The sequence below is a fragment of the Solea solea genome, chromosome 9 (assembly GCF_958295425.1).
Source record: "Solea solea chromosome 9, fSolSol10.1, whole genome shotgun sequence".
Taxonomy (NCBI): domain Eukaryota; kingdom Metazoa; phylum Chordata; class Actinopteri; order Pleuronectiformes; family Soleidae; genus Solea; species Solea solea.
This window is the reverse complement of record NC_081142.1, coordinates 18,225,455-18,241,162: the sequence shown is the minus strand read 5'-3', so window position 1 is coordinate 18,241,162 and position 15,708 is coordinate 18,225,455. Positions and strand designations below refer to the sequence as shown.

The following is a 15,708-nucleotide window of genomic DNA, read 5'->3' as shown; positions in this document are numbered from 1 at the left end:
ACCATATACTATACTATGACTTTTTTGGGTGATTTTGGACCACATACTATACTATGACTTTTTTGTCTAATTTTGGATGACATACTATACTATGACTTTTTTGGATGATTTTGGACCACATACTATACTATGACTTTTTTTGGATGATTTTGGACCACATACTATACCATGACTTTTTTGGTGTGATTTTGGACCACATAATATACTAAGACTTTTTGTTCAATTTTGCACGACATGCTATACTATGACTTTTTTGTCTAATTTTGGATGACATACTATACTATGACGTTTTTGGATGATTTTGGACCACATACTATACTATGACGTTTTTGGGTTATTTTGGACCACATACTATACTATGACTTTTTTGGGTTATTTTGGACCACATACTATACTATGACGTTTATGGGTGATTTTGGACCACATACTATACTATGAATTTTTTGGATGATTTTGGACCACATACTATACTGTGACTTTTTTGGGTGATTTTGGACCATATACTATACTATGACTTTTTTGGGTGATTTTGGACCACATACTATACTATGACTTTTTTGGATGATTTTGGAAGACATACTATACTATGACTTTTTTGGGTGATTTTGGACCATATACTATACTATGACTTTTTTGGGTGATTTTGGACCACATACTATACTATGACTTTTTTGTCTAATTTTGGATGACATACTATACTATGACTTTTTTGGATGATTTTGGACCACATACTATACTATGACTTTTTTTGGATGATTTTGGACCACATACTATACCATGACTTTTTTGGTGTGATTTTGGACCACATAATATACTAAGACTTTTTGTTCAATTTTGGATGACATGCTATACTATGACTTTTTTGTCAAATTTTGACAAAAAATTAGACATGACTATGACTTTTTTGAGTGATTTTGGACAACATGCTATACTATGACGTTTTTGAGTGATTTTGGACGACATACTAAACTATGACTTTTTTGAGTGATTTTGGATGACAAACTATACCATGACTTTTTTGTCTAATTTTGGACGACATACTATACTATGACCTTTTTGAGTGATTTCGGACACCTAACTAAACTCACTATTGTCACATTTTGGACACCTTACTATTCTATGACTTTTTGGAACGTTTTATCTTACTTTTTTTGTCACATTTTCTTTAAATTTTTTGTTTTTTACATGTGCCCCTCATACTCTTGCGTACAGCTGCACCAAAGTGAGTCACTGAGCATGGTAAGTCCTCTGGAGAAAAGCTTGCACAATGCAGTTATCTGTTTATTGGAGGAAACAGGGTGACACATGAGCATACATTACAAAATAGTCTTTTTACACATAAATATGAAATACAAAGGCAGATGAGAAAGAGCCTCATTTATACCGGTAAAGCTTTTGACCATGCGACGTTCAGTACCTTTCAAAAAAACATAAACAAACATACATAAACATAGCTTAGTCCACCAGCAACGCTAAACAATGTCAAATATACACGTATACACAATATAACAAAAATAACAATATCACTTTTTTTTTTATCTGCACAGAGCACGATTTCATCACATATTATACAGCTTAAGTTGTACCATTAGTCCAGCACATTAAGATGTGTACAGGTAGCTTGAAGGGGGAAAGGAAAGCGAACTATTGCTACAGATCAACATGACAAGGTCATCAGAAGTATTTAAATATACACCGTCGGGAAAACAGAATGTGTAAAAAATAATACACTCCAAATACAATTATATAATTTTATACATATACATAAAAGGTTAAATACTGATCGTTCTGAATCCCTGGATTGATGAAGACATCCTTTGTCGTTTTTTTAAGAGGTTCTGTAACTCGGTTTTGTTTTTGTTTCACGGTTTGAGGGAAGCAGGGATTTCAAAGAGGGAAGAGTTTGATACTTTTATTTAATAGTTTATTTTCTTGCCAAGAATTAAATGAGAGGTTCAATAACAGTCCGATGTGAGTAGATCAGCCTGTAATATTTTGAATTACACAAACACACTTTAACATGTGAGGCTTCAAGAATTCAATTTTCTTCTTTGGACTTGATAAACCTACAGGTTTTATTCAATCATTTTATTTCTATATAAATGATGTCATGTCCACATGCCACAAGGAACGTAGCGGTGATACTTAGGAAATAAAGTTATTTCAAATTGACTTAAGGCAACAACTAACACCTTATCCTGTGTCTATTATCCAGACGACATTATTTCTGTGTCGGAAATAAAAAATAATCACTTTATTTAAGTAAAACTTGTGATATCAAACCAAAGATGCAAGATGTTAATTATACTACTCAAATATTACACTTTAAAATACAAATCATGTGCTTTTTCATAGCCCTGGAATAAATAAACTGTTACTTTTTATGAGCCATCTTGGGACGGCAGCCAAAAGAGACAAAAAAAAAAATGACATACCAACACCAATCTTCTCGAATCAGTTCGAGCACAGTTATTGTCTCATTGCAGCATCGGCTTGTATTACTGTCCACTGTGGAGACATGAGAGTGATATTGAGCTTTTCATCCGAGTCTCAGCAAAAAAGGGGGAGAAACAAACGATGTTGAACTATTCTTGTAGAGCTTAAAATGAATATGTTTCACTGATATAATGAATAAATCTTGACTGTACATTGAGAGATCATATCAGGTCTGACAGGTGAGTGTAGTTATGGAGTCTTAACATTGACATTGACAAATATGCACAAAGTTCAACCCAGATTGGATCATTTCAGTGGCAGCTGTTTGAAATTCAGTCCACAGCCACAATATTATTATTTTTTTAAATGCATGTTCAACAATGACAGCCTGTACTACCACACATACCTCATAAGTGCATTATTGTTGTACAACATTGAGTGTTTCATACCTCGACAGAAAATGCAGCTCTCTGCTGCCTTAACACAGAAAAAAGAAAAGAAATCCACCCTGAAACAGGACAAACACACAAGTTCCTACTCAAGACAATTGTTTGCACTAAGCGAACAACACTGATGACTTTACTCACCAGAAGGCATTACTTTAGAAAACAGTTCTAGGAGGGAGGTTAAAAGAAAAGGGTTAAAAAATAAAATAAAAACCTCAAACATGCTTGTAAACATCTATTTTTTTGAGCTTCTGACGCTGCAGTTTCAACCACACTGTTTTTTCAGTCTGCTCAAGGTTTTCTGGGAAAAGCGATTTGAAATCCCTCGAGTATTTTAATTTAATATTTAATAAATAGCACGAGCACGAGCCACAGAGTGGATAAAACCAGAATCTTGAAACAAATCCATCGCGTCCAAAAAACATCAGAGCAGTTCTCCTCTATTTCCAATCATAATAATAAAGACGCTGCCTTGACCAACACATTTCTTTTTTTCATTAATTCAATTATTTAATCACATACTTTCACTGGGAACCAATTCTTAATCAAGACGCCTAATGATTCCCAGATTTTTCCTGTGTCTGCTCTGTCAGATTCTGCCAAGAAGGTGGGGAAACTCCTGAATAAGGATGTTTTGGTTTGAAAATGAGAAGATTTAAATACAATTTGTATTACATTTACAAGTGCTGCCATCAGTATCACTTATTACTCACTCACAAGTCGTACCTGCTAAAAGAATAATATACTTTTTTTTCTAAGTCTTCACTAATCTGAGAGGTTATACTGTAATAGAGGAGGGGATGCGTTTATATCCAGGGTGGATTTTCATCTCGGGCGTACCACCTTCGCACAATTAAGGCACCTTTTTAAACCCCTCAATGAGGGTCAATGGGTTCTTCTAATAAGAAGAGAAGCAACAATAACAACAACAACAACAACAACACGGAACACAGAACTGTGGACTGTGACAGACCTACAACGACATGAAGTCGGAGAGTTGACAAAATAAAAAGGAAAACAAAACATTAGGAATGTCTATGGGTACAAACAGACCAGAGGTGCCCTGTTTACATTTCCTCTCATCTCATCCTTTAGGTTCTTAAGAGCAGCAACGGCAGGTCACGCAGCCACGGTGACCTCACAGGATCTCCATGGAAACACTGTGACTGTACGAGTGTGTGTGTGTGTGTGTGTGTGTGTTAGTCTGTGTGTGAGTGTGTAGTAGTAGTAGTCAATATCCGATGTTGAGCTTGTTCTTGTTGAGCTCCCTTTCCAGGTTTCCTATCAGAGTGTCGATGCTCTCCTGCAGGTCTCTCAGGTTCACCCTGTTGCTCAACACTGGGCTGATGTCCTGGATCTTCATGTACGCCTGGTACGTGTGCTCCTTGGGCAGCCGAGGCAGCAGGATATGGTCGCACACCCTCTCCTCCTGCTCCTCGTCTTCTAATCCCTGCCTGCTGCTGTTGCCCGAACTATCGCTTTCTCCTTGCTTGTCCTCTTCTTCTTCTTCCCTCCCTTTCTCGTCCTCTACGTTCACCGCATCCTCTCTCGGAGGTTGCTCCTGCTCGGAGGGATCACACAGAGCAGGAGAAGATGTGACCTGCTCCTGCTCTGCTTTATCATCCTCATCTTCAGACTTGTGCTGCTGCTGCTGCTGCTGCTCCTCCTCCTCAGCTGTCTCCGTGTCCTCTGAGGGAACGTCATCATAGTCCGCCTCCTCTTTGCTGGGAGGCAGCAGCATCATCATCTCAGAGGGGAAGTAGCTCTCGCCGCAGCCGCTCCAGTCACCGGCGTAGCGGTTGCTGGGGCTGTCCAGGCGTCCCGGTTTAGGTCGCAAAACACCGGCTATCTCGGCTTCGCTGAGGTTCAGCACCTGGGGGCGCTCTTTTCTCCGACGTAGAGGAGGAGCCGAGAGCTGATCTGGTGACACTGAGGCTGCAGGAGGCTGAGCTGATGACGGCCTGTGTGGGTCCACGACTGCAGGAGCAGAGAGAAAGAGACAAAAAAGACAGACAGAGTTAATAAAACTTACAATATAGTGGGTATTTGAACTAGAAGCCTTACAGGAATACTTCAACATTTTGGGAAATGGGAGACCTGTCTTGCCAAGAGTTGGATGAGAACACTGAAACCTCTCTCATGTTACTAGGCCAAAATGATGAATTTAATTGATTTAGCTTATCTTGGATATTAGACGAGATTGTACGGAACTCCACGAAATGGGTATAACATGAAATTATTGACATTTAGTACTAATAAATAATCAAGAACATATGACTGAGTGGTGTAGTATCATGAACAGTACCACTGTGACATTTACAGAATGTTTAATGACACTACACTGTATTAAAGTGAAGTTGTTGACAATTGTTACTAATAAATATCCAAAAAATCATTTAAAAGAATATTTTTTTGTAGTACAATCCAAAGGAAACATGTGAGGTGAGTTTAATGGCAGTACGCTGTATCACGATGTAGTTACTGAATTATTATTATTTTATTTTTTTCAGGTGTTGCACTTTGTAGACGGTCCCTGAGCTCTAGCCTTAAGTAGAGATTAATGTAGTTTCTCTGACTCTTTTTGAGAAAAACAATGTTGTAGCTTGTTGTCTACATCACTATGATTCAAAATATGTATAACACGTGTTTCAACAAAGTTTTGTTGTTTGTAAATGTTATTGATCGTGCATGTTTGAAATCTGTGAATATCTTTCTAACTTTACTTACTGTCACAGTTTCAAGCGAGGGTGCGCTCCATTTGCTCACCCAGCTGTTGGTGGGAATGATACTAAACCCACAAATTAGTATATCGTGGCCACAATTTAGCATTTTGTGCCCAAAAATTAGAAATGACAAATGGGAGAAACTGATATATTTGGAGTGAATGTTTCCCAAAATGACAAAGTACCCAGATACTTAACCCAAAAAATGAATCACAATTTGTCACTATGGTAACGTCTAGCCATGCAGATATTTTTAGGTATTGCCTGGACACATTTTTAGACGTCAGTCAGTTTGAAGTAGGTAATGAAAAGTGTGGAGGAGTGAGGATTGTCTGAATTAAATTCTTTTTCATGGGACAGTCAACAACACGTTTTCCCAGCGAGCACAAACGAGGCACTTATAAGCCCCTTTCTTGACAACATAATACTGCGTATCATTTACAGAAGGATAAACATTTCTTCTAACATTCCTCTCTAAGTACGCAGCAAACTCACTAACCCTGATTTACCGTTGTCACACACACACACACACACACACACACACACACACGAAAAACAATCCAAACGGGAACATGCCATGCCATGCCTCGCTCCGAGTCAAACACGTGCTGAAGTCACACCAACCAAACAACAACCTGCGACTGTGGTGCCAGCTGCTTTGACTGCTTTTGACTGAATTAAAAAATGGAAATGGGAACACTACTTTTATGACGTCTGCCACAGACACAAAACTCTCTTCGGAAACAGCACTGCAACACAACCAGCACAGTCTGGTTACCTGTCTCTCTTTGTCTCTGTGTACCTACACTTGTTGACACCGCTAGCCCTCCCTCACTCCCTCGCTGGATTGGGAAGGAACAAAAAAACAACAACAGGAAGTGTTAAAGGTTAGGGCTTTGAGTCACAGAGAGCAGATACAAGATTAAACCTAAATGAAAGATATTCTGATTTGTCCATTTAAGATTTTTCCTGATCTGTGACTTTTTGTGTGTTTGCCCTTGATGGCTGAACTGTGCTGCTAATGTTTTTACTCTTAATGTGATTTAACATTTGAGTTTTCAACAGAAAGCTGCATTTGTCCAGGTTTCACATGCAGAGGTTAATTGTAAACTTTAACACCTTCTAACACCTAACCGTCAAAATGTATGTCTGGGCTTTTTTTTTTAAAAAAAAACCATAAAAGGGTCAGAGAATGTCCTGTAACTAAATGCTTTTGTCCATTTTTCCAGACTAACTTTCAATATCTAGCAGTTATTTACAATTGACTGCATGTTAAAATACTGTTGTATGTGATTTATTTAGAAAAACACTGCAGTTGTAAATGAGTTCAATTTGAAGCGTATTTACAATAACATTTTTGTTTGTTATGTGCAAAAACAGGCCAAACTAAATTCCCACTCTCTCCCACCGTCGTGTAACTACTAGAGCTGAAACAATTACTCGATCCATCAATTATTAATCGATTACTGAATTAAGTAACAAAGAAATCGACCCCGCGACCCTCATGTGGAGGCTAAAGAATTGAATTGTACGCACTGTACCTTAAACTCATTACTTTCCTGATGTTTTCAATTTCTCTACAAACATGAGCGAAGGTATTTTGTCTCCAGGGATTTCAAGGAGGACCTTGATACTTTTCCTTTTTTAAACTAACAGCGATCACGTGTGATGTATAGAATGTTGGATTATCAGACGCGTCGGCTGCAGCTCACTCATCAGGAGCTGCGGTCGTTGATGGAGTATATTTACATGCAGCAGTAGCAGTAGCTCTGTATCTCTCCCGAGGCGCTAAAGACTCGAGCTATTACCGACGAGAACAAACACAAATTATCCTCCTCAAAGAGACACCGTGTTATTTAAAATTCAGACATGATTCACCGAGGACGGGATTAAACGATTACCCGCCAGCCGAGGAAAGGGAGGCTGAGAGAAGAGAACAAATACTGCAAATTGTGTTACAGTACAAAAACATATACTTAATGTGCATGTCTTCTTTGTTTTTTTGAGGGTCTGTGGGTTAATTCATGCTGAAGATTGTGCACGTGGTGACGAGACGCTAACAAAGACAAACTTCTTCTTCTTTTCCTTTTGGCTGCTCCCTTCAGGGGTCGCCACAGCTAATCAACCTCCTCCACCTCTTTCACTACATCCATAAACCTTCTCTTTGGTCTTTCTCTAGACCTCCTGCCTGGCAGTTCCAACCCCGGCATCCTTCTACCAATATACTCACTATCCCTCCTCTGTACATGACCAAACCATCTCATTCTGGCCTCTCTGACCTTATCTCCAGAACATCTAACATGTGCTGTTCCTCTGATTGACTCATTGCTCATCGCGCTAACAAAGACAAACAAAACTCATAAAAATTTACTAAAATGAGGCGACAATTAAGTTCCGAGGACTGTGCTTTATCCTTGGCTTGGATACTATTACATTAACTCAACGAGAAAACACACAATATCCTTCACTTTCACATCTCACCTTTACTTGAGGGATACTTGCGTAAAAGCAAAGGTATCTTAACAGAAAATAACTTAAGTAGAAGTTGAAGTCACCTTTTACAATATTACTCGAGTAAAAGTCTTAAATTATATGACATTTACTGTACTTGAGTATCAACAAAAACGATTTTCTGATATAAAATGTACTCAAGTACACATGTAAATGTTGTACAGGTGACAGACCTGACATAATTCACACTTAAAGCCCCCCCCCCAACACACATGCTCTCTCCCACTTCCTGTAAGAAGTGTTAGTTTGTGTTGTACCTGCACTTCCCCGAAGGTATGCACATTTGAAGCGTGAGTAACAATGCCTCGGAGGGTTAAGAGTGTGTGTGTGTGTGTGTGTGTGTGAGGTGTGAAGAGGCGGCTGAAAATATCCCATAATGATTGTGAAATGTTAGGGTGAAGCTTCAGGGGCTGAGGGCTAAGGTTAAGCCTGGAATGTATTTAATTATAGTCCAGGCGTCCCACGCTGTGTGAGCGCGGGACGAGGACAGGCAGTAAACAAAGGCATGAAGTTAAAGTTGAACCTGGACCTGAGCGGTTTGTTGTTTTTTCAAGGTTATTACAGGTCGTTCAGGCGCGAGCCGGGAACATCAGGTGCAGACAGGACACACGCGATTGAGTCTTTGCATAAAAGAAAACACCACGACTTTCGACTTTCACTCTCCACACATTTAACGGTCGACTGTTAAATGTAAAAATACCCTTTCTTCCCCCAGTTGCCCCGACAGTCGGAATGTCAACATGCCATTTGAATAAACAAACAAACAAATTACTGTGTTAGTCCAACTAAAACTGGACTTTTAAAAATACATGAAAACGTGACTGAAATTGCGCTAAATTAAAGTTCTCAAAGTCGGACCTCGAGTCGAGGACGATGATAAGACAACATGGTCATTTTACGCTTTATCACATTTAAGAATTGGGTATTTTTACGTTCATTGACGGCCTTATAAAAACAAGCTGGAAACAGGACGTGATCAAAATGTCTGCATTGTCTTTTACTGGTTGTTTTAATAGTTAGCCCTGAGGAAGGGATGCACAATATTGGACTTTTTGTCAATATCAGATATGCCAAATAATCAATCTATACATATATACAGTATATGTTTTGTAGTTTGGTCTCCTTTGTAGTGAAATGAACATAATATTAATATTAACATAATATAAACATAATATTCACATACGCATGTCACAGCAGATGTAGACATACATTTCCTTCATTGAGCCAACTAAATAAACAGAAGTAACTGCCTATTTAGCCTAATGTTGCAGTCATTAGTCAGATCTTGGTGTGTTTGACGACATCTGATACAATACAATACAATACATTTTAAGGCCAATATCTGCCGATATCGTGAGGGATTCAACATGGCCTGATATGAAACTTTAAATTTCAGCTTCAGGGACCAGCCCTGTGCACTGCAGCCTCTGCTAAATTCTATAACTTGTCAACAAACATTCTTGGTAACTTCTGCAGACACCGACTGCAGAACAAGTGACCGTGCACGTAGTAAACTGAACCGCGCGGCTCGACTATAGTACAACTGTAACCTCAACTTGACTGTGCAAGGAAAAAAAAATGCTGACACTGTCACTTTCTACTCAGACATTCATCAGCAGATCTGGTTAAATCTGCAGGTCACACACACCTTAATGATGTAAGAGAGGAGATGTGAGAGGTGTGTGCTGTTTAAAAAGTGTGAGCCTGAATCTTTTAACCACTATCATAATCCTAAAATTTGTAAAACTCGAGGAACCCAACTCTTGCCTTTACAGCAAGGAGACCCGGGTTCGAGCACCGGTTGGAACGAGGGCCTCTCAGCATGGAGTTTGCATGTTCTCCACGTGTGTGCGTCGCTTTTCTACGCGTTCTCCGGTTTCCTCCCACTGTCCAAAAACATGCATATGGGGATTAGGTAAATTGGACACTAGGTGTGAGAGTGAGAGTGAATGGTTGTTTGTCTCTATATGTGTCTCTGTGATGGACCCCGCCTATCGCCCTATGTCAGCTGACATTGGCCCAGCTCCCCCCGCGACGGAGGATAAAGTGGTAGAAAATGGATGCATGGATGAAGTAACACACCCTTATTCAAACTAGGGAAGAAAAGGTAAATATAAAGAACTGCAGTGTGGGTATTTTTTTCCAAAATGGTAATGGTGCAACTTTCTGAAATGAAATTAGACTAAAAGTGCACTAAGGCAGCGGCTCACACACACAGATTTTTAACCGACAAGTTCAGAACGTTTGAAAATGAGTTGCCGTGACCAACAGTTATTTTACACCGCCGCAGCTCGTTTCATCACTCTCAGCTCTCTCTCTTGAATAATCCTTGGATTCCTTCATGCCTCACGCCGAGCGGACAGCTGCAGCCGGTGCAGAGAGCGGCTGTGCAGGCAGACAGACAAGCTGTGCTGGGAGAAGCTGGTACTAGCCAACTGTCCTCGGTGTCGGTGATTTATCTTGAGATGGGAGGCGCACACGCCTCCAATGTTTGGTTTACATTACTGGCTTGACTGCGATTGGCTCGGCGCTCCGCGGTGAAGCACTCTGCGGAGTTTCATCCCTGGGGAGTTAACAGATGGTGGCCAATGGCTATCAGCTGTACTTGAGCCAGGAGCGGATAACCCTCAACCATCAAAGCAGCTCAGGCCTTTGTAGAGCCTCAACCACAAGAGCTGGTGCTCATCAGTAAAAGACGGTCAGGATAAAAGGCTGGTGTATACAGTACAGACCTGACACCTGACAGAAGAGACAAAGAGCTCATTACCTGGCCATAGCTGCAGGAGGTAATGCAGGACTTCGATGTGCTTCTTGAAGTGCAGGGCACTGGCCAGCTCCTCGGAGTCGATGAAGACTCGGTTGGTGTGACACGACGCCTCCTGACGCTGGCTGAGCAGCACCGGCCCGAAACACACCGCCAGGTTCTGACAAGTCATCTTGTTCACGTCCTGGTAGGAAGCCACCAGCTTCAGGTGGTCCAGGAGCTTCCGCAGTGTCATCTGATTTGTGTACGCACACACAGAGACAAACACAGATAGGATGATTTAGCTGCAGCTGGAGTAAAACACAAAATCTACTTCTAAAAATGAGTTAGTGTAAGAATACGATTCTAAACTAATGCTCCACTGACATATTTTGGTTGGCCCCATTATAGTAAGAACTGTGATAGTAGTAACAACAAAACTGTGTCTCCCAGATATCTCTTCCATCCTATTTTACATCAAATTTCATTCCAAAACACTGATAATAGCATTGATCAATAAGTTCAGATCAGTCATCTATCATTAACCCTTAGAACTGCTTTTTTTCCATTACTATGTTTAAGCGTACAGTATAAACAGAGGCTATAAGAATGTGCAACATAGAGTCTTATATCCTTTTTTTAGGCAATCTGATGAAAAAAAAAACTAAATAAACACACATGAGCAGTTAAAATCGGATTGAATTTGTGAAATTTGGAAATATGTCACAGTTCAAATTTCACTTTCACTCGTTTCTTTATGAACAAAAAGAAAATAAAACGCTCTATTTTGCAACTTCTGCACAATTATTTGCTACTTTACATCACTACCAGAAAAATGCGATATAAAATGAATCGTAACTTTGACTCAACAACACATAAGAACTCATTTCTTAAAAAGCCTGAAGATGTGACCTATAAACACCCCCCCCCAGGATGTCCATATAAGGAGTTGTGTATTATTCCCACGGCAATTTACCATGGATGAGCACTAATGGTTAATCTGAAATTTCTTAAAATTTGAAAATAATATTGGAAGGACGTGCAGACACACGGTGGTGCAGCGATGCGGGCGAGTGCACAACCACTAATATCCCCTGATGTAACAGCGTACGTAACAGAAATTTAACAGTAGTAATCTTTGTATCACCACCATTATTATCTACACCACAATTATCCCTTTCACCACCACTTCTGTTCTGTGACACTATTTAGGCTCGATAATAACCATTAGATCCATGGGGGGGGAGGGGGTTAGTTTATCTTCCTCACCCTCTCCACCTCCGGCAGGTTCTCCAGCAGGCCGACGGTGTGCTCCGAGTCGGCCTGGTCGTTCTCGCAGCCCGCCGCTCCGATACGCAGAGGCCGCGTGGCCATGGACTCCAGCACGGCCTCGTAGAGGTGCTTGGTGATCAGAGGGTACGGCAGCTCTCGTAGATAGTCCTTCAACACGCCTGCAGAGAGGGAGACAACGGGAGAGCGGAAACATGCAGCATGAGAGAGGGAAGGAAGGCGTGGAGGTTTCATTTTAGGACATCTGTTATTCAAAATCAAAAAATAGAACTTCTTTTTTCTCTTTCTTTCCTTGAACGACACATAATCTTGATTTATACTCGCCACAGCACGCCTGGTGCGAGAGTGTGTGTGTGTGTGTGCACCAGAAATGACATCATCTCTGCTGGCGTGCTGGGTGCCAGGACTCCAGAAAGATGTCATGGTGCTACGTGTGCGTCGCGCACCGCTGAGTTTTTGCAACCGCACACAACACAGGAAAGACGTGACCTGTGAGCTACAAAACAAAGACTTCCCACATTTGTCTCTTTTGGTGCATTAATGTAGCTTATTTAGGTGTGGACGTGGTGAATATGAAACTCAAATGAGCGACTGTTGTGTCTCTTCTTGTTTGTGTGTCTTTTTTGTGCTGCCCCTTGGCCAGGTCATCGCTGTAAATGAGAACTGGTTCTCCACTGACTTACCTGGTTAAATAAAGGTAAAATAAATAAATGTGTAAATAAAATGCTATAATTCTAACTATATACATCGACATAGGACTGTGCAATGAATCCAAACTTGTGTTTCGATTACAATAATGGCCCCCGGATGATTACAAAAACAAAATGTTTATTACAAAACTAACAAATAACGCTTTTAATTTGACGGTGTCCGACTTCCATTGAAGTGGAATCCCCGGGTTAAACACACAATGTGAGTAAAGATAGATACAATAGATAATAATCAAGTTATATTAAGGTAAATTCAAAAGGTGCATACAAAATTTTGTGCAATAAATTCCAGTAATCGTTTGATATAATCGTGATTTAAATTGTTTCCGTATTCGAGCAGCCCCACATCAACAGACGTTATCTCACTCACTGACTTCCTGTCCATCCTTATGATTTTCTACGATTTTCCGCCCATAAACGCCTCCGTGGCTGCTCGTCATACATGAGCCGCCTTTGTGCCGCAGTGCCTCGCACGAGTGTAAACAAGAATTTCTTATCTTCCCCGCTGGCAGCTGCTCCTGACAGATCACTGACAACATCTTTTTTTAAGGGGCGGGGGGGGGGGGGAGTCTTCAACTTGTGCCTCTCTCTTGAACCTGGTGCAGAGGAGGTGCCATTGTTTCCCACAGGCGACCCTGTGGCGTCTGCTGGGATGCCAGGTTGGAGTCTGCAGAGCCAGAAGTGTTTGCAGGCCTTGTGTCAGTGACGGCACATTCACACCTGTGACCTGTCACGCCCACAGTTCAGACAAAAGCGACGGGAAAACATGAAACCCACGCTGTCTGTCTCTGCTAAGCCCCTCAAATATCGCTGGCATGTCTTTTCATCAAAGGCAAAGAGGGTTTTTAAAAAAAAAAAAAAAAAGGATAAATAGGGGGAATAAAAAAGGCTCTTGGCAGTGTGACAGCTCTTTGTGGTGAGTGTCTGCTCTCTTTTCCTTCTGCGTGAAGACAGATCAGTTTTCAGTCAAGGCTGCAGGCAGTGTTATCAACTAAATTGGTTATGCTCCAGCGTAACACACACTGCGCTTATGAAGAGTCACAAAGCCAGTGAGTTTGTCTCTTTGGAATTACCATTATCAAATGACCCTGAAATGGAAGGATGTGGATTGTTTAAAGCATTTAGAAAGTGCAAACATCACACTGTGAGATACAAAAAAATATATATTTTAAAGTGACACTGATGTTTTGTTGAGAATTGTAATCACTCTTTAAATCCATTTCTTTTTAGGAGGAAAAGAACATTGCAGTTTGCATAATCCACTTTACCATTCTCTACTAGAAGGAGATATTCTGTCCTACTTTTGTTTTTGTTTATTTCATTTTATTGTGTGTATTTGTCACTAATTCATCTAACTCATCTACGCATTGCCATTCGGCCACTGTGTGTCTCCTCATAAAGCGTAAACACACAGAGGAACTAAACAACACAACTCCCATGACCCTCTGCTCCTTACAAATCATCATTTTGTCATTTTGTCATTCTTTGACTGACAAACAACCCCCAGTTGCAGAAATTACACACTGTGTATAAACCTGTAGCATTTTTATCATCCCAAATGTAAGTTTAATGTCAGTTTTTATCAAAGGTTTAAGGTTTAACAGAAGAGATATGTATACATTAGGGAAGCAACTAATGATTATTTTTCACCATCAATTGATTTGTCTCTTATTTTCCAGAATAATCGATTACTATGTCAGAAAAAGTTGAAAAATATTGATTATTGTTTACCAAATTTGGAAATGGTGATTTTCTCCACCAGTTTTGATGAATTCTTTATTATATGGAGCAAAGAAACCAGGAAAACATTCACATTTAAGAAGCTGAATAATCAGAAAGCTTGTTGTAATATTTGAAAATATACTCAAACAGAACTGGACACACCAGGATAGAGGATAACCATATTATCCTACATAGTGAAGAAATGCATTGTACCCAACTGTAATCAACAAAGACGCCCCTACATCTAAGCTGTTATTGTCCGAAATCCGAGTCATATCTGTATGAGTATATCTTCACAATTACAGGGTCTGTGTGTGTAAAGTCTTGGTCTCAAACCAAAGCGAAGACATGTGAGATTATTACAGAATGATCAGAATCAAGATATGTGTTACAGTAAATTAATCTGGCACACGATATAGATATTTTAAAATTGTATCTCCACCTAAAAAAACACACATTAACTGGAGTGAAAATCACCTTTGAATGATATGACAGAAGCCAATTTTTTACAATGACTGGAACAACATATATATATATATCTTAAAAAATAAAGGGGAACCGCTGACAACCATCTAACGTGGTTGGACATGCTTGAATTCCATCTACAAAAGAGAGATATGATTTGTAACCAGTGCCCGATTTGAGTTAATTTGATATTTACTGTGTCTTTTGTTTTCTGTTTTATTCTACACTCGATCGCCCTGACACTCAATAATCAAAATAGTTCATGGACTAATGGTTGCAGCCCGAGTATAAATAGATAAATAGATTTGACTTCTGCCAGTTTATGTCCATGACAATGAGCTCCAAACAGAAGACACCCGTCAGCCAGTTGTGACAGATAACTTTGCAACGCTGCAGCGTACAGTGCAGTTACAGCAGAGCACAGCATGTGTTGTGCTCGGCAGTGCAGCTGCTCCCCTGCTCCGTCGCAAATGCTCCCAAACTGCTGATGCTTGAACAGCGGTCAAATCTCTCTCTGCCTCAGGACCGTCTTTGTTTGAGGAGAGTAATCGCGCCGCTACAGCTGCCGATGTTCCCCCAACTTCATGTTTCACTCACTTATCTTATCCGCGCTTATGTTCAAACAAAAACCTGAGGCCAGAAGAAGAAAAAAAAAAAGAGAT

General features: G+C 40.2%; 1 protein-coding gene across 3 annotated transcripts in view; it reads right to left on the bottom strand.

Moving 5' to 3' along the window:
- Window positions 1–1,268: 1,268 nt before the first annotated feature.
- The window catches only part of syde2 (synapse defective 1, Rho GTPase, homolog 2 (C. elegans)), a 48,779-nt gene continuing 34,339 nt past the window's right edge, over window positions 1,269–15,708 (bottom strand). For 2 of the 3 annotated variants that reach the window (XM_058637992.1, XM_058637995.1), the window contains exons 6-8: window positions 12,129–12,310; window positions 10,884–11,115; window positions 1,269–4,859 (exon numbers count right to left, since the gene is read on the bottom strand). In XM_058637992.1, coding sequence (XP_058493975.1) covers window positions 4,114–4,859; window positions 10,884–11,115; window positions 12,129–12,310 — 1,160 coding nt within the window. In that variant the 3' untranslated portion in view covers window positions 1,269–4,113. The other variant, XM_058637993.1, reaches the window with a different exon arrangement.